At 50.1% G+C, this 18564-nt stretch overlaps 1 protein-coding gene across 2 annotated transcripts in view; it reads left to right on the top strand.

Annotated features, from left to right (window-relative positions):
• MYO1B (myosin IB) overlaps positions 1-18564 on the top strand; it is an 87462-nt gene that overhangs the window by 11986 nt on the left and 56912 nt on the right. For both annotated transcript variants that reach the window (XM_029068998.2, XM_029068997.2), the window contains exons 2-3: positions 6562-6724; positions 7081-7196. In XM_029068998.2, the coding sequence (XP_028924831.1) occupies positions 6590-6724; positions 7081-7196 (251 nt within the window). In that variant the 5' untranslated portion in view covers positions 6562-6589. The remainder of the gene's footprint in view (positions 1-6561; positions 6725-7080; positions 7197-18564) is intronic.

Here is an 18564-nt window from a genome sequence, read left to right as displayed (position 1 = left end):
GAACAATGCCCCTCTATGCCTGGGAAGGAAGCTGTTCTAAGGCCTGGTTTGGCCCCTCTCATTCATTCAATCAATCATATTTATTGAGCGCTTTCTCTCCTCCTTGGTTCAGAATCCACTGCGACCCCTCCTGCCCTCCTCTGTTTGCCAAACATTTTTCATTCCCTGGGCATGGGCAGAGTGCTCTTAATAATAATTATAATAATTATGGTATCTGTTCGACACTTACTATGTGCCGGGCACTGTACTAAGCGCTGGGGTGGATACAAGCAAATCGGGTTGGACCCAGACCCTGTCCCACTTGGGGCTCACACTCTCAATCCCCATTTTACAGATGAGGTAATTGAGGCCCAGCGATGTGAAGTGATTTACCCAAGTTCACATAGAATACAAGTGGTGGAACCAGAATTAGAACCCGTGACCTTCTGACTCCTAGGCCCGGGCTTTACCCACCCTGCCCCGGTCCCCATTTCTGAGAGAGACTCGATGGTGCTGTCTAGGCTGGAGCAGGGGCCGGGGCCATGTGGCCCGATGTCATCACCAGTTAGAATCGGCCACGTGCTGAGCACTGTGCTGAACACTGCACCAGCTACCTGAGAGTCAGATCCAACAACTGGCGGGCCGGCATCGATAGAGCAGCAATAATTGGTATCCATTAAATGCTTAATGTGGGCAGAACGCTGTTCTAAAAGCTGGGAGCAAGTACCCAGCTGGAAATTAGACACGCACGTTGTCTCTCGCGAGGCTCTCCACCCGAAAGGGAGAGAAACAGATAGATTCTACCCATATATGATGGATGGGGAGAGGGAGGCTCAGAGTGGGTTGGTACTTGCCCAAAACCACAAAAGTAGAGCTGAGACTCGAATCCAAACCTCCTAATAATAATCAATTGTATTTATTGAGTGCTTACTATGTGCAGAGCACTGTACTGAGTGTGGGAGAGTACGATTATAATAATGGTGGGATCTGTTTAGTGCTTCCTATGAGCCAAAAATTGAGCTGAGCGCTGGGGTAGTTACAGTCAATCAATCGTATTTACTGAGTGCTTTCTGGGTGTAGAGCATTGTACTAAGCATTTGGGGAGAGCCTAATCTAACAGATTTGGTAGACACAACAATCTCACAGTCTAGAGGACGGTCAGAAACAGTGAGTCCACATGGGATTCACAGTTTAAGGGGGAAGGAGAGCAGGTATTGAACCCCCATTTTACAGTTGAGGAAATTGAAGTCAAGAGCAAGGGACTAGACCAAGCCCACGCAGCAGGCAAGTGATTGAGTTATTGGGACCGGCCTCTGCCTCTTCGTCCTGTTCCACTAAGCCACGCTGCTTCTCACTGATTATTATTATCATCAAGTGCCGTTGAGTCATTTCTGATTCGTAGCGACTCTATGGATATACTTTCTCTAGAACATCCTGTCTAGAAGCAGCGTGGCTCAGTGGAAAGAGCACGGGCTTTGGAGTCAGAGGTCATGGGTTCGAAACCCGGCTTGGCCACTTGTCAGCTGTGTGACTTTGGGCAAGTCACTTAACTTCTCGGTGCCTCAGTTACCTCATCTGTAAAATGGGGATTGAGACTGTGAGCCCCACGTGGGACAACCTGATTCCCCTGTGTCTACCCCAGTGCTTAGAACAGTGCTCGGCACAAAGTAAGCGCTTAACAAATACCAACATTATTATTATTATTATTATCCTGTCTGCTGCCATAATCCATAACCTTTCTAACAGTTTTTCTGTTATGGTTGTTACGGTCTCTCTCCATCTAGCTGCCGGTCTGTCTCTTCCACGTTTTCCCTGGACTTTTCCTAGCATTAGTGTCTTCTCCAGAGCATCAGTCCTCCTAATTCTGTGTCCAAAATATGCTCATCCAAGTCGAGTCATTTGGCCTTCCAAGGACCACTTGAGCTTAATTTGCTCCAAAATCCATCTGTTTGTTTTTCGGGCAGACCAGGGTATTCACAGAAGCCTTCTCCAACTCCACATTTCAAAAGAACTTTTCTATCCTCTTAGAAAGAATCCTTTCTATCTTTCTATCCTACTTTTTCACTGTCCAGCTTTCGGATCCATATACTGTCAATGGAAACACCATAGAATTGACAATTTGTATTTTCGTGGCAATTGTTACATCAGCATGTTTCATGACTTTTTCTAGGCTCTTCATAGCAAGTCTTCCTAACATTAATCTTTGGTGTATTTCTTGTCTACTAGTTCCTTGATTATTGATTCTTAACTACTGTTGCAAAATCAGTCAACTACTGTGCTCAGAGGACTGTACTGAGCCCTTGGGAGAATGCAAGCGACTCTGTGGATACCATCGCTGCCTTCAAGAAGCTTACAGTTTACTGTATGCAGACCACTGTACTGAGCGCCTGGGAGAGTTCAGTCACAATAGTAGAGGTGATCCTTGCCCTCAAGAAGCTTCCAGTCTACTGTGTGTAGTGCACTGTACCGAGCACTTGGGAGAGGACAATAGAGTTAGTGGACGTGAGCCATCCCCTCAAGAAGCTTACGGTTTACTGTGGGCAGAGCACTGTGCTGAGTGTTTGAAAGAGAACAATAGAGTTAGGAGACTGCTGTTTCCAAACTTTTGACCTTTTACCACATAAGTCCATCTTGCTCTAAACTAATACAATTGCTGATTTTGATTTTATTCACTTTGGGGAGATTTTTGTTTGAAGGGGAATATAGCCAATGATACTTAAATGATTTTCCCGTACTTTGGGATCTGAGAGTAGAGTGAGCACAGCAGGGGACCCAGCTGCCTTATGGAGAGCCGAAAATTGGGAAACCGAAACCCGAGGGAGGGCAGAGGGAGCGTTCTAAGGACACGGAAAATAGACAGCGCTACATCTCAGCTGAAAGCTGAGATAGAGCCACCGACTAAGGAGAACCAGCACGACACCCAGTCAGCAAGGAGGGAGTGGCTCCCTCTCATCAAAACCTTCCAAAAATGAACCAGAGACAAAGGAGGCAAAATAGAAAACAGCACCACAAGCTCAAGGGAAAAGTTTTTTTGTGCATCCACTCAATCCATTAGTGGTTTTTATTGAGCGCTTCCTTTTCATTCAGTTGTATTTATTGAGCGCTTACCATGTGCGGGGCTCTGTATAAGCACTTGGGAGAGTTGTTGTTGTCTTATTCTGTCGAGTCGTGTCCGACTCATAGCGACGTCATGGACACATCTCTCCCAGAACGCCCCACCTCCATCTGCCATCATTCTGGTAGTGGATCCTCAGAGTTTTCTTGGAAAAAATCCGGAGGCGGTTGACCATTGCTTCCTTCCATACAGTAAACCTGAGTCTCCGCCCTGGACTCTCTTCTGTGTCGCTGCTGCCCGGCACGGGGATGTTTTGACTTGTAGCAGCTGGTCTGCCACTCGCTAGACACTGGGCAAGCTAGGAATGGAATGGACAGGCCTCTGCTTGACTCTCCCTCCCATAGCCGAGACTAGTAGAGGACTGGGAACTCTCCAGGTGCCACCCTGAGAGGTGGCTTGGGAGAGGAGAATACAACAATAAACACACACAATCGCTGCCCACAACGAGCTGACATACATGCTATAGGGGAGCACTGTACTAAATGCTTAGGAGAGCGCAATCTACCAAGAGTTGGTGGACTTGTTCCCTGCCCACAAGAAGCTACAGTCTAGAAGGGGAGGCAGACATTAGTAGGAATAAATAAATTACAGATATAGACATAAGTCTTGTGGGGCTGAGGGAAGGGTGAATAAAGAGTGCAAATCCAAGTTCATTCAATCATATTTATTGAACGCTTACTTATTGAACGCTTACTGTGTGCAAAGCACTAGATGAAGCGTTTAAGAGAGTACAATACAACAACAATCACATTCCCTGCCCACAATGAGTTTACGGTTTAGAGGGTGAGAGGGACATTAATAAAAATAGAGTACAATATTATACCACGATATTATAACACAGTATTATACAACGTATTTATAGAACAAGATTCTGGCTAAATTCCCTTCTATCTTTGCCCTGCACACGCCGATGTCCCGATGTGAAAATGTGAAGGGATTACATTTAGGCTCACGGGTGAAAGGAAGTTGAGCGTTTCATTTTTAAAGAGATCGAGTGAGTCGTCTGCGGTAGCCTGCTTCCGCTAATGCCAGCCTGAGTCGAATCACCCTCCGATGCCTTCTTCACCCAGCTTTCTCTGCCGTGGCTGATAAATCAAAACTTCAGATTTTTATCTGCAAGGGTCTGGTGGAGGAGGGCAGGTGGGTAGAGTCTAGCTGGCCCCTAACACTGCCGGAAGGAAATATTTGTATCTAGAAGAAAGGGAGGGAGGGAGAGGTAAAAGAAAAAGAGAGAAAGAAAGGCTTACACACTTGCTCTTTCCTTGGAGTTCAGCTCGAGTTAGCTCCTGTTCTAGTAAATTCACATGAAAGAATGACTTATGACATGTGTGCTCTAGTAATAATAGTAACTTTGGTATTTGTTAAGCACTTACTTTATGCCAGGCACTTACTCAGGGCTGGGGTGGATACAAGCAAATCGGGTTGGAGACAGTCCCTGTCCTACATAGGGGCTCACAGTCTCAATCCCCATTTTCCAGATGTGGGAACTGAGGCCCAGAAAAGTGAAGTGACTTACCCAAGGTCACACAGCAGACTAGTGGCAGAGCTATTAGAACCCGTGAACTTCCGAGTCCCAGGCCTGTGCTTAGTTCTGTCTTTCTCGCTAGCTGGGATGGGGTCAGAAAGGTAGCGTAAGCCAAGCATCCTTAACTGCATTTGGATATATACATATCCCAAGTCTGGGCACCTTTTTTCATAACGCTTGCTGAGCGCCTTCTGTTTTCAGAATGCTCTGCCGGGCACCTACTTTTCATTCATTCATTCATTAATTCAATCCTATTTCCTGAGTGCTTACTGTGTGCAGAGCACTGTACTGAGCGCTTGGAAAGTATAATTTGGCAACAGATAGAGACAATCCCTACCCAACAATGGGCTCACACTGTGCCAGAGCCGCCTGTGCTCCAAGCGTTTAGTTTCCGGCTAAGGAGAGAGAGCAAGAGGTCCTTCAATGGCCGAGCTTTACCATGAGCGGTTCGGACACCGATTGATTACGCGCTTACTATGTGCCAAGCACTGTAATAAGTAGTGGGATGGATACAAGCAAATCGGGTCGGACACAGTCCCTGTTCCACATGGGGCTCCCGGTCTCAAACCCCATTTTGCAGGTGAAGTAACTGAGGCCCAGAGAAGTGAATCAGATGGCAGGTGTGGGGGTCATCCGTCCGGCCAGTCTTCCGGGGAGCCCTCGGACCAAGCCAGGGGGTGGGCTGTGGTGCGGTGATGGGCGGGGCGCGTTCGGTGCCAGCGAGGCTCATTGGGCGACTCCCAGCAGCGGGGAGAGGTCACCTGGCTCTGCTTTCTGGTCACAGCTGGCCCATTTTGGGTGGGCACGGAGCCCAGCTGGCGGAGTCTGGTGGTGTTCCTGATAACCGGGTGATGGACATCTTCCAGAGTGGGGAGCCCAGCTGGTCTGGGGGTTGTTCCTGAGGGTCTGGGAATGGGCATCTTCCAGAGAGCTAAACTCCGATCCGGGGATGAGGTTTTGGGGATACGAGGCTTGGCGACCCCCACCCACAGTGGGGAGCCGGGGGGTGGGGGCCAGAACCAGAACCAGATTTAGGGCAGGAATTAAGCACTTACTATGTTCCAAGCACTGTACTAAGCTCTGGCTCAGATGCTTGGCATCTTAGTAGAAAGAACCCGGGGTTCTAATCCAGACTCCACCACTTATCAGCTGTGTGACTTTGGCCAAGTCACTTCACTTCTCTGTGCCTCAGTTACCCCATCTGTAAAATAAGGATTAAAATTGTGAGCCCCATGTGAGACAACCTCATTACCCTGTATATACCCCAGTGCTTAGAACAGTGCTTGGCACATAGTAAGCACTTAACAAATACCATTATTATTATTATTATTATACACGAAAATCAGGTTGGACAAAGTCCCTGTCCTGCAAAGGGCTCTCACCGTTCAAGAGGGAAGGAGAACCGGTATTGAATCCCTATTTTACGGATGAGGGAACTGAGGCATCGAGAAGGGGAAGAGACTTGCTCAAGGTCACCCCAGTAGAGTGGGGATGGCCGTTAGGCTGCCCTGCCCCTCCTCATTCATTCATTCATTCAATTGTATTTATTAATAACAATGATGGTATTTGTTAAGCACTTACTATGTGCCAAGCACTGTTCTAAGCCCTGGGGGAGATACAAGGTAATCAGGTTGTTCCACGTGGGGGTCACAGTCTTAATCCCCATTTTACAGATGAAGTAACTGGGGGCCCAGAGAAGTGCAGTGACTTGCCCAGAGGCACACAGCAGACAAATGGCAGAGCCGGGATTAGAACCCACAACCTCTGACTTCCAAGCCCATGCTTGTGCAGAGCACTGTACTGAGCGCTTGGGAAAGTACAATAGGTCACTAAACGGTGTCATTTGCTGCCCACAATGAGCTCACGGTCTAGAGGAGCCGGGCCAAGCCCCGTGACCCCTGCTGGGTGGCAGACCACGACTGCTTGGTTTCTTCTCTGGCAGGGGACGCCGGCGGGGCCGGAGGGCGGCCATGGCCAAGATGGAGGCGAAGTCGTCGCTCCTGGACAACATGATCGGCGTCGGGGACATGGTCCTCCTGGAGCCGCTCAACGAGGACACTTTCATCGACAACCTCCGGCAGCGCTTTGACCACGGCGAAGTCTACGTCAGTGTCCCCCCGGCCCGGTCCCTGTCTGCCTTCCTCCCCTTGCTTGACTGGTTCCTGGCCCTCAGCCTCATTCCAGCCCGCTTCCCGCCCTCTAATAATAATCATGATGGTATTTGTTAAGCGCTTACTATGTGCCAGGCACTGTACTAAGCACTGGGGTGGATACGAGCAAATCGAGCTGGGCGCAGTCCCTGTCCCACCTGGGGCTCCCTGTCTCTATCCCCATTTCACGATGAGGTCCCTGAGGCCCAGAGAGGTGAAGTGCCTTGCTTAAGGTCATACCTTCCCCACCCCAGGGTGGTCCTGACGTCCACTTTCTTTGTCTCCCTCCCCCGTCCCCCATCCCCGTGCAGACGTACATCGGCAGCGTGGTGGTGTCTGTGAATCCCTACAGGCCGCTGCCCATCTACTGCCCGGAGAAGGTGGAAGACTACAGGAACCGCAACTTCTACGAGCTCAGTCCTCACATGTGAGTACACGCCGCCCACCGGGCCTTCCCCGTCCTCTCCCTGTCCGCGTCCCCGGTGCCTCTGGTTGCCCAGCGGGCCCAGGGACCCCAGCCGACCGCAAGGCACGAGCCCGCTGCCTCTGCGGGCCGTGAGAGATCTGCCTGTGGCTGTCATTTTATTTTCTACTTATGTCTGTCTCCTCCTCTGTGTATTCAATGGAATTTGAGTGCTTACTATGTGCAGAACACTGCGTGAAGTGTTCTAGACTGTCAGCTCGTTGTGGGCAGGGAATGCTGCATCTGTTTATTGTTATAGTATACTCTCCCAAATGCTCAGTGCAGTGCTGTGCACACAGCGCTCAAGAATAATAATAATAATATGAGAAGCAGTGTGGCTTAGAGGAAAGAGCATGGGCTTGGGGGTCAGAGGTCGCGGGTTCTAATCCCGGCTCGGCCATTTGTCAGCTATGTGACCTTGGGCAAGTCACTTAACTTCTCTGTGCCTCAGTTACCTCATCTGTAAAATAGATATAAGACTGTGAGCCCCACATGAGACAACCTGATGACCTTGTATCTACCCCAGCTCTTTGAACAGTGCTTGGCACATAGTAAGCGCTTAACAAATACAACATTATTATTATTATTACAAGGATGGTATTTGTTAAGCACTTACTATGTGCCAGGCACTGTTCTAAGCGCTGGGATAGAAACAGGCAAATGGAGTTGGACGCAGTCCCTGTCCCATGGGGGGCTCACTGTTTCAATCCCCATTTTACAGATAAGGAAACTGAGGTCCAGAGAAGTGAGGTGACTTGCCCAAGGTCACACAGCAGACAATAAATACAAATGAGTGACTGATTGAGAGATGGACCGCCCTCTACCAAGCCTCGGTCCCCTTGGGGTCTGGCGACTTTTGGCAGGACCCCGTCTGGACCCCGAGGCCCGGATGGGTGGGTTCCCAGTGCCTGCAGGATAAGGAATTCAGTTATATTTATTGAGCGCTTACTATGTGCAGAGCACTGTACTAAGTGCTTGGAAAAGGAATATCTCTGGACTGGGCACAGGTTCATAACGAGGCAAAGCCAGGGCGGATGGCCAGAGCTTCCGAGCTCGGCTGCCGTTTGTGCTCCATAAATGCAATCGATCGATCGATTTGGCATGAGAGAAGTGGAGTGGCCTAGTGGAGGGAGCACAGACCTGGGAGTCAGAAGACCTGGGTTCTAATCCTGGCTCTGCTACATGTCAGCTGTGAGACCTTAGGCAAGTCCCTTCACTTCCCTTTGTCTCCTTTACTTCATCTATAACGTGCTGATTAAATAGTATTTGTTAAATGCTTACCATGTGCCAGGCACTGTACTAAGCACTAGAGTAGATACAACCGAATCAGGCTGGACACAGTCCATGTCCCACTTGAGGCTCACAGTCTTAATCCCCATTTTACAGATGAAGTAACTGAGATACGGAGAAGTGAAGCAGCTTGCCCAAGGCCACACAGCAGTCAAGTGGCGGAGCTGGAATTAGAACCCAGGTCCTTCATTCATTCAATTGTATTTAATCATATTTATTGAGCGCTTACTGTGTGCAGAGCACTGTACTAAGCACTTGGAATGTACAGTTGACACAGCAGGCAGGCGGCGGAGCTGGGATCAGAACCCATGACCTTCTGACTCCCAGGCCTGTGCTTTCTCCTCTACACCGTGCTGTTTCTAGTACGGTGCCTGGCACACAGGAAACGCTTAACAAATACCATTAACAAAAAAAAAAGAGTCCCTGGAACCATAGCTATGGGAAGAGAATCTGGGACAGTCGTGATGGCTTTATTTTTGCGGCTAATCATGGGCCACGGAGAGTGCATAAAGAATGTTTATTTTAGGGAATTGGCATTATGTGGCTCTCAAAGTCCACAGACCCTGAGAACATCACAGGCCCCGTGATGGGGAACTTCTGAAATGGGGCTGACTTGCATCCAATTAAATGGCATCCACTCTTGGGGAGTCCTTGCTGAGGAGTTTTAAGTTTCTTTTTACGTGTGTGGGTGTCAGTGGTATTTACTGAACACTCGTTGTGTGCCGTGCACTGTACTATTCATTTATTCATTCAATCAATCATATTTTTTGAGCGCTTACAGTGTGCAGAGCACTGTACTAAACACTTGGAAAGTACAGTTTAGCAACAGATAGAGACAATCCCTACCCAACAACGGGCTCAAAGTCTAGAAGGGGGAGATAATAATAATGGTATTTGTTAAGCACTTACTATGTGCAAAGCTCTGTTCTAAGCTCGGGGCAGGGTGGGGGGAATGCAAGGTGATCAGGTTGTCCCATGTGGGACTCACAGCCTTAATCCCTATTTTGCAGATGAGGTAACTGAGGCCCAGAGAAGTGAAGTGACTTGCCCTAAGTCACACAGCTGACAAGTGGCAGAGGCAGGATTGGAACCCATGACCTCTGACTTCCAAACCCAGGCTCTTGCCACTAGGCCAAGCTGTATGCTAAGTGCTTGGAAGAGTAAAGTCGATCAGTAAATGACAGTTGACTGAGCTGACTGACAGTGTGATGGGTAAGGGACTGTCACCTAATTCTGTCTTTCATTATGCCCGCAGGGCAGAGGGAATATAAACTCTGGTGCCCCTTTCACGCCCGTGACAAGGATTTGTGCCAGTGTCGAGGCTGTGGGGGCGATGGAGTCAGTGTCCCCGGGTTCTGGCTGTGGGAGCGATAATAATAATAATAATTATTATTGTGATATTTGTTAAGCACTTACTATCGTCCAGGCACTGTACTGAGCGCTGGGGTGGACTAAGCGACTTGGCTTGGTGGCAAGAGCGCGGGCTTTGGGAATCACAGCACGTGGGTTCTCATCCCGGCTCTGCCACTTGTCAGCTGTGTGACCTTGGGCAAGTCACTTCACTTCTCTGGGCCTCAGTGACCTCATTGGGAAAATGGGGATTAAAAGTGCGAGTCCCATGTGGGACAACCTGATTACCCTGTATCTACCCCAGGGGGCAGAACAGTGCTTAGCTCATAGTAAGCACTTAATAAACCATCATCATCGTTATTATTATTATTATAATTATTATTAAGTGGTGTCCGGTGTCCCCGGGTTCCCCCCCACGCCCCGGGGAGCCGTCCTTCTGACTCCTGGGGATCTGTCTGTTTGTCCTCCGGGCAGCTGGGCGAATGTGTGCCGGCAGTGACCGGGACCGGGACAGGCCCGTAAACCATCAAGGTGTGTCTGAAGGCCGGAATGTAATTTGTTGTGGGAGCGGCTGCCGGGAGGAGGGGAAGCCTCTGAGGCCCAGCGACGCGGAGCGAAGCAGGCCGGGCAAGGCCAGGATCAAATGAGAAAAACCCGGCAGGCCCTGGACAGGGGTGGGGACCTGACCGTCTTTCACAAGCAACAAAGTGGTTTGGAGCAGCACGACCTCCTGGAAAAGAGGCTGGGCCCGGGAGTCTGAGGACTTGGGTTCTAATCCTGACTCCGCCACTTACCTGCTAGGTGACCTTGGGCAAGCCACCTCACTTCTCTGGGCCTCAGTTTCTTCCTCTTTAATGTGGGAATGGGAGTGAGAAGCTGTGTGGTCTAGTGGCTAGAGCCTGGGCCTGGGAGTCAGAAGGACCTGGGTTCTAATTCCGGCTCCGCCACTTGTCTGCTGCGTGACTTAGGGCTAGTCACTTCCCTTCTCGGTGCCTCAGTTCCCTTATCTGTAAAATGTGAGTGAAGACTGTGAAGTCCACGTGGGACAGGGACTGCATCCAACCTGATTAGCTTGTATCTACCCCGGCGCTTAGAACAGCACTTGAACCATAGTATGCTCTTAACAAATGCCATCGCTATTCTTATTATCATAACAAATGCCATTGTTATTCTTATTATCATAACAAATGCCATCGTTATTCTTATTATCATATCAGATCCGACACAGTGCTCGGCACCTAGTAGATGCTGAACCCCATAGTCAACTAATTACTTCGGGGCTTGGGCAGGAAGTGTGGACCAGAGGTCAGCGGATGTAGCAGATGTATGTGTTCAGAAGTCCCTGTCTGAAAATGTCCTTTTGTCATTTAGGGGCTGCTGCTGGTGGGGTTTGGGGGCGGGGTGGGGGGGGAGGCAGGAAGGGGGAGTCCGGGACCCCCAGGGAGAGGGAGGGTTCTCTCCTGCTGTTTTCCGTAAAAGACAAAGACACCCACAGCATGAGGTAGAGGACGCAGGAGGCTTGTGTGACCTCTAGATCTGGGGCCGGAAGGAGTGAGCCAGAGGACTTGAAAGAGCCCGTGGAAGTGAAAAAGGGACCGGAAATTGGCTGGCAGGAAGTGGAAGGAAATTCCAAGCAGGAAGTAGAGGGAAATTCCAGATTGAGAGGACAAACACAGTGAAGCGTCGATAACCGCACACAAGACTGCGCTTTGGAGGCCCAGGAACCCGAGCCAGTCGAGGTGATGGAGCTTCTGGGGAAGTGCATTCCACTGCTAATGGTAATTGTGGTATTTTGTAAGTGCTTACTTTGTGCCAGGCACCGAACTAAGCGCTGCGGGGGTTACAAGCAAATTAGATTGGACACAGTCCCCGTCCCACCTGGGGCTCACAGTCTCAATCGCCATTTTGCGGATGAGGGAACTGAGGCCCAGAGAGGTGAAGTGACTTGCCCAAGGTCACATAGTAGACAGTTGGTGGAGCCGGCTTGAAAACCCATGCCCTTCCGACTCCCAGGCCTGGGCTCTAGCCACTATGCCATGCTCCTCTTCTAGTCATTCTTACATGTCTATGTAATGATAATTGCAATATCTGTTAGGTGCTTTCTGGGCGCTAAGCACTGGGGTGGATACAAGACAGTCGGGTGGGAAACAGTCCCTGTCCCACTCGGGGTTCACTGTCTTAGGGGGAGGGGAAAAAGGGATTGAATCCCCATTTCACAGAGGAGGAAACTGAGGCCCAGAGAAGTGAAGTGACCTGCCCAAGGTCTACAACTGGAACTATCAAGGCCTTAATCGGGTATTTTTGCCTGTTGTGGGTAGGGATTGTTGCTGAATTGTACTTTCCAAGTGCTTAGTACAGCGCTTAGCACAAAATAAGCACTCAGTAAATATGATTGAATGAATGTTCTTGGCCCCAGGTTCTTGAGGAGTGGGGAAACGTGCAGTGAATGATTTTTGTAGAAAAGTGATCCAGGCAGCAGAGTGAAGGATGGACAGGAAGGACAGGAGGCAGGGAGGTGAGTGAGGAGGCTGATGCAGTCATCAAGGCAGGATGGGATAAATGCTTGGATCAGCGAAGTAGCGGTTTGGATGTGAGCAAGGATTATCTCTATCTGTTGCCGAATTGTCCATTCCAAGCGCTTAGTACAGTGCTCTGCACAGAGTAAGTGCTCAATAAATACTATTGAAAGAATGAATGGAGAGAGAAGGGCAGATTTTAATGATGTTGTTAAGGTTTGAACCGACAGGATTTGGTGACCGGTCGAATATATGAGTCGAAGGAGTGAGAGAGATGAGTCGAAGAAAATACCAAGGTGTGGGCTTGTGAGACAGGAAGGATGACGGTGATGTCTACAGCGATAGAAAAGTTCGAGGGAGGCCAGGGCGGGGGGACTTTCGTCATTATTGTACAGTGAATATAAATCAGATGAGGAAACTTCTGTGAGAGAGGGAACCCCTGGATTCCCCCGATTTCCTCCCAGAGACGTAACCGCCCCCAAAGGACCGGTTGTTTGTGGGCAAGTAGCATCTTGCTTTCGCTAGCGTCAGCGTTTGGGTTCGAGGTCTGGCCGCGGAGACGGTTTTGTGGAAGTTGGGGGAGACTTCAGGAACCCGCACAGCTCAGCTTCCAGCAGGCAGCCCAGCCCCGTTGATCAGGGTCCACGTCACTGACTTTCCTGGAACTGGAATGTCTGACCACGGGCCCGTCCCGCCCTCTCCCGCCCTCCCCACCCCCCAGGAAATGTTGGGAAATGAGAGGCTCCTCCGCCTTCATTCACAGAGCCGGGAAGGGGGACCCGGGGCTCTGATCTGCCTGGAGACCTCCCATCCATTCACTCAATTGTATTTATTGAGCACTTACTGTGTGCGAAGCACTGTACTAATAATGATGATGGTATTGGTTAAGCCCTTACTATGTGCCAGGCACTATAGTAAGCGCTGGGGTGGATACAAAGCAAATCAAGTTGGACACGGTCCCTCTCCCACGTGGGGCTCACAATCCCTATCCCCATTTTATAGATGAGGTAACTGAGGCACAGAGAAATGACTTGCCCAGGGTCAGGGAGAGCACCATAGAACAATAATACACATTCCCTGCCCACAGTGCCATTACAGTCTAGAGAGGAGGGGGAGCTGGAACATTCGGTCTCTGACTCAGTCAGTCGTATTTATTGAGCGCTTTCTTACCATGTGTAGAGCACTGGACGAAGCGCTTGGGAGAGGACAGTAGAACAGACACATTCCCTGCCCACAGTGAGCTTCCAGTTTAGACGAGGAGGCGGACAGTTCTGCTTCTCGGGCCATTGGGTCGGTGGGGGCCTGAGGATTAGAGGCCTGCGTTGAGTCCTCCTGCGTGTGGGTCCTTGTGGGTTTTTTTCTTTTTTTGAAGAGATCGCCGCTCCACGGTGAGGCGGCTGGCGAGGGCCCGAACCTGCGACCCTCCTCCAGAACCTCCCATCCCGGGCGTGTGTGTGACCCCTGGGCCGGACGAAGAGAGGATTCATTAAATAATGATAATAATAATGGTGGTATTGGTTAAGCACTTACTATGTGCCAGGCACTGTACTAAGGGCTGTGATCGATAGGAGCAAATCAGGTGGGACACAACAGCGAGTGAGAGCGGAGGGATATTTCCGGGGATCGTTTTCTGCCTGGGTCCGTCGACGTCTGGCCTGCCCCACCCCGGACCGGCCGGCTGACCGGTTCTCCTTCCTGCGGTCCTGGGGCGGGGGCTGGGCTGGGAACAGCGGGAGTCCAGTCGTTTCCCAGTCGTTTCCCTCGGGAACTGGCTGACGGCCCCATTCAGCTGCAAGGGACTGTGGGTCACCTCCCAGCAAGTTCAGTGTCCTTGAAGCGCGTGCCTTCCCTCGTGTACCACCACAGTATATAACCTCCCCCTGTGTACTTCTGCAGTACGCGTCCCCCCACCCCCCATGTTCCGCCACAGCATGTGCTCTCCTCTGTGTATATTGCCACAACTTCTAACTCCCTCCCGTGTGTGGCCGCAGCATGTACCTTCGCCCCCATGTACCACCATAGCACGTGCTTTTTGCCTGTGTACTGTCGCAGCGCAGAACTTTCTCCTGTGCACCATCATGGTCAGGACCCTCAACCCGTGTACCATTTGAAAGCATATGTCTTTCGCCTGTGTATCGCCACAGCGCATAACTTCTTGCTGCATACCACTTCAGCACGGACCCGCCCCCCCGTGTACCGCCACAGCACGTGCCCGTCTGGGGAACGCACGTCGTGCGGTCGGAAGAAGGGGGGTTCGCCCGCATCCCGGGGTATGTGCTCCAACGCGGTCCTTCCCGGGAGCGGGGCCCCCTGGTAGGGCGAGGGAGAGGGGGACGGGGGAGAGCCAGGCCCCAGGGGCGGGGCGGGTGGCAAGCACGATGCTGACACGCTCAGAAAATAACCCGAAGCAGATGGCTGGCTCTCGTCTCCGGCTCGGAATGCTCTGCAGATGCCCGGAGCCGCGGTGATTATCCGGCGGTTTCGGGGAGAGGCCCGAGGCCCAGGTCGCCTTGGCCAGAGGCGAACCCGGCCGCCGGCCTCGGAAGAAATAGGACGTCAGAGTGGCGGTGTTTGCCGAGCGCTCGTTATGTGGCAAGCACTGCGCTAAGCCCCTACGAGGTGCGAAGTGCTGGAGGAGATACAGTACATGTAGGGCTCCTCACAGTCTAAGGGAAGGGAGAACAGCGATTGAATCCCCCTTTTGCCGATGAGGAAACTGAGGAAGCGAGACGCTAAGTGGCTTGCCCGAGGTTACAGAGCACGCGGGTGGTGGAGCCAGGATTAATAATGATAATTGTGGTATTTGTTAAGCACTTACTTTGTGCCGGGTGCTGTACTAAGTGCTGGGGCGGATACAAGCAAATTAGATTGGGCACAGTCCCTGTCCTTCGGGGGCTCCCAGCCTTAATCCCCATTTTACAGGTGAGGGAACCGAGGCCCAAAGAAGTGAAGTGACTTGCCAAAGGTCACACAGCAGACAGGTGGTGCAGTCAGGAATAGAATCCAGGCTCCTTGACCCCCAACCCTGGTCTTCCCAGTAGACCACACAAATTATATATTTCAAACTATTTTATTTATATCAATATCTGTCTCCTCCTCTAGACCTTGAGCACCTTGTGGGCAGGGAAGGCTTATTCCAACTCCATTGTCCTGTACTCTCCTAAGTGCTTAGTACAGTACTCTGCACCCAGTAAGCGCTCATCTGTTAAAAAAAAAAAAATGGAGGCTAAGACTATGAGTCCCAAATGGGATAGGGACTGTGTCTAACCCAAATATCTTCTAACTACACCAGTGCTTAGTACAGTGCCTGGCACATGGTTAAAGCTTAACGAATACCGTAAAAGAATAAATAAATAAATCGGGTTAACAGTGATGATGATGGCGATGGGATGGTGAGCTTAGACTGTAAGCCCGTCAGTGGGCAGGGACTGTCTCTATCTGTTGCCGATTTCTATATTCCAAGTGCTTAGTACAGTGCTCTGCACATAGTAAGCACTCAATAAATACTATTAAATGAATGAATGAATGAAGTCAGGCCCAGCGTTGAGGTGGGAGAGCTGCGAGGGGTGGTCTTGTGTTGGGAGCGGGGAGTTCAGAAAGGGTAACGGTTTCCCCACCTGGCAGTGGCTGGGAGAGATGGGAAATTGGAAATTCCCTTCACATCCGAATTCCGCTAAAGGACCTCCTAACGTCCCCTTCCCCATTGCCCTCTCTCCCTCCAGCAGTGCCCTCGCCTCCGAGGGGCCCGGACTTCTGGACCCCCCTCTCTCCCTCCACTCCTAGGGACGGTTAATGGTTCACGGGAGGAATTTGGTCTGGAAGCGGGGCCCAGACTGGCTTCTCACCAGTTGTGGTCCAGGGGTTCCACCCCGACTCCAACTTTCCATGGAGTCATTTCCTCGCCACAAGCGAGAGGCCTTGGTAGCCCCTGGGGCTGGTCGTGGCAGTGAGCCTGGCTTTTCTCTGCCCTCCCACAATGAGATGGAAGGATAAGCTTGCACTGCAACCTCTAGACTGTGAGCTCGTTGTGGGCAGGGAATGCATCTGTTTATTGTTATAGTGTCCTCTCCCAAGCGCTTCGTTCAATGCTTTGCACAAAGGAAGTGCTCAGTAAATACAATGGAATGAACTGCAATAAAATCCAACTGTTGTGGAAGCGCTGTCTCCCCTCAGCTTCATGGACACTGTCTTCTCCGTTTCTCCTCCTATCTTTCTGGCTGTTCATTTTCAATCTCTTTTGTGGGCTCATTCATTTAAAATCGTATTTATTGAGCGCTTCCTGTGTGCAGTAATAATAATAATGGTATTTGTTAAGTGCTTACTATGTGCCAGGCACTGTACTAAGCATTGGAGTAGGTACAACAAATCGGGTTGGACAAAGTCTCTGTCCCACATGGGGCTCACAGTCTCAATCCTCATTTTACAGATGAGGTAACTGAGGCCCAGAGAAGTGAAGTGACTTGCTCAGGGTCACACAGCAGATGAGTGTGGAGCTGGGATTAGAACCCATAACCTTCTGACTTCCGCGCCCATGCTCTATCCACTGCGCCATGCTCAAACTAAATATGTCCAAAACAGAACTCCTCATCTTCCCTTTCGGATCCTCTCCTCCCCCCGCCTCACTTCCCCAAGCCAAATGATCCCATCCAACATCTTCCCTGCTTTCAAAGCTCACGACCTTGGCATTTTCTTTACACCCCCATCTTCAGTTTCTTGCTAGATCCTCTCGGATTTCCTGGAATCACCCCTGCCTCCGTTCCGGCAGGCACCACCCTGCTGGTGCACATCTTTTCTGCCCACGTTACAATACTGTCCTCTCCCAAGCACTTAGTACAGTGCTCTGCACACAATAAGAGCTCTATAAACGCAATTGAATGAAGTCACAACCTTCTGACTACTTCGGTCTCAGCACCTTTGTCCCCATGGTTGCATTCATGCATTCAATCGTATTTACTGAGCACTTACTGTGTGCAGTTGCATGCTTGAACTTAGTGCTTTGACTGTTGTACTATTTAAGCACTTCTTCCTTCTATCTGGAAATTATCATGTGAATTATTATTATTATCAATAATAATAATACTAAATTTAAGTGCTTAGTGTGTTTCAAGCACTCTTCTAAGCACCGGGGTAGATGCTTGTTAATCAAGTTGGACACAGTTCCTGTCCCTCATGGAACTCACAGTCTAAGTAAGAGAGAGAACGGGTATTGAATTCCTCTTTTACAGTTGAGTAAAGTAAAGTGAGTTGAGTACAGAGAAGTGAAGCGACTTGCCCAAGGTCACTCAGCCCTCAAGTGATGGAGCTGGGATTAGAACCCAGGTCCTCTGACTCTCAGGTCTGGGCTCTTTCCACTAGGCCGATTGCCCCCCTTTAGATTGTGAGCTCCTCATGGGCAGGGATAGTGTCTCTTACATCTGTTGTCCTTTATCTCAAGCGCTTAGTACAGTGCTCTGCCCTCCGAAGGCACTCAGTAAACTCTATTGATTGAAGTGGTGTGGCTTAGTGGAAGGAGCGCGGGCCTGGGAGCTGAAAGACCTGCTTTGGAATCCAGGCTCTGCTACTTGCCTGCTGGGTGATCTTGGGCAGGTCATTTTACTTCTCTGTGCCTCAGTTTCATCCTCTGTAAAATGAGCGTTAAATACTTGTTTCCCTCCTTTGTGTACTGTGAGCTCCATGAGGGGCAGGGGCTGTCTGACCTGATGATCCATTATTCATTCAATAGTATTTATTGAGCACTACTATGTGCAGAGCCCTGTACTAAGCGCTTGGAATGTACAATTTGGCAACAGATAGAGACAGTCCCTGCCCATTGACGGGCTTACAGTCTAATCCGGGGAGACAGACGGACAAAAACAAGACAACTTAATCGCAATAAATAGAATCAAGGGGATGGACACCTCATTAACAAAATAAATAGGGTAGTAAAAATAAATACAAATGAGCATTATCAACCCCACTGCTTACTGCAGTGCTTGTCACATGGTAAGAGTTTAATAAATGCCCTTCTTATTGTTTTGTTATTATTGATTTTAAGCCAGAATAAAGCCCCCCTTTTCCTAAGCTCCCCCTGCCCTTCCCATCGCACTGACTCGCTCCCTTGGCTCTACGGCCCTCCATATCTATAATTCTATTTGTTTATATTAATGCCTACTTATTTGTTTTGATGTGTACATATG

This window comes from Ornithorhynchus anatinus, chromosome 7, assembly GCF_004115215.2.
Source record: "Ornithorhynchus anatinus isolate Pmale09 chromosome 7, mOrnAna1.pri.v4, whole genome shotgun sequence".
Lineage (NCBI taxonomy): Eukaryota > Metazoa > Chordata > Mammalia > Monotremata > Ornithorhynchidae > Ornithorhynchus > Ornithorhynchus anatinus.
Note: the sequence above shows the minus strand (reverse complement) of the source record. Positions and strands in the feature narration are given on the sequence as shown.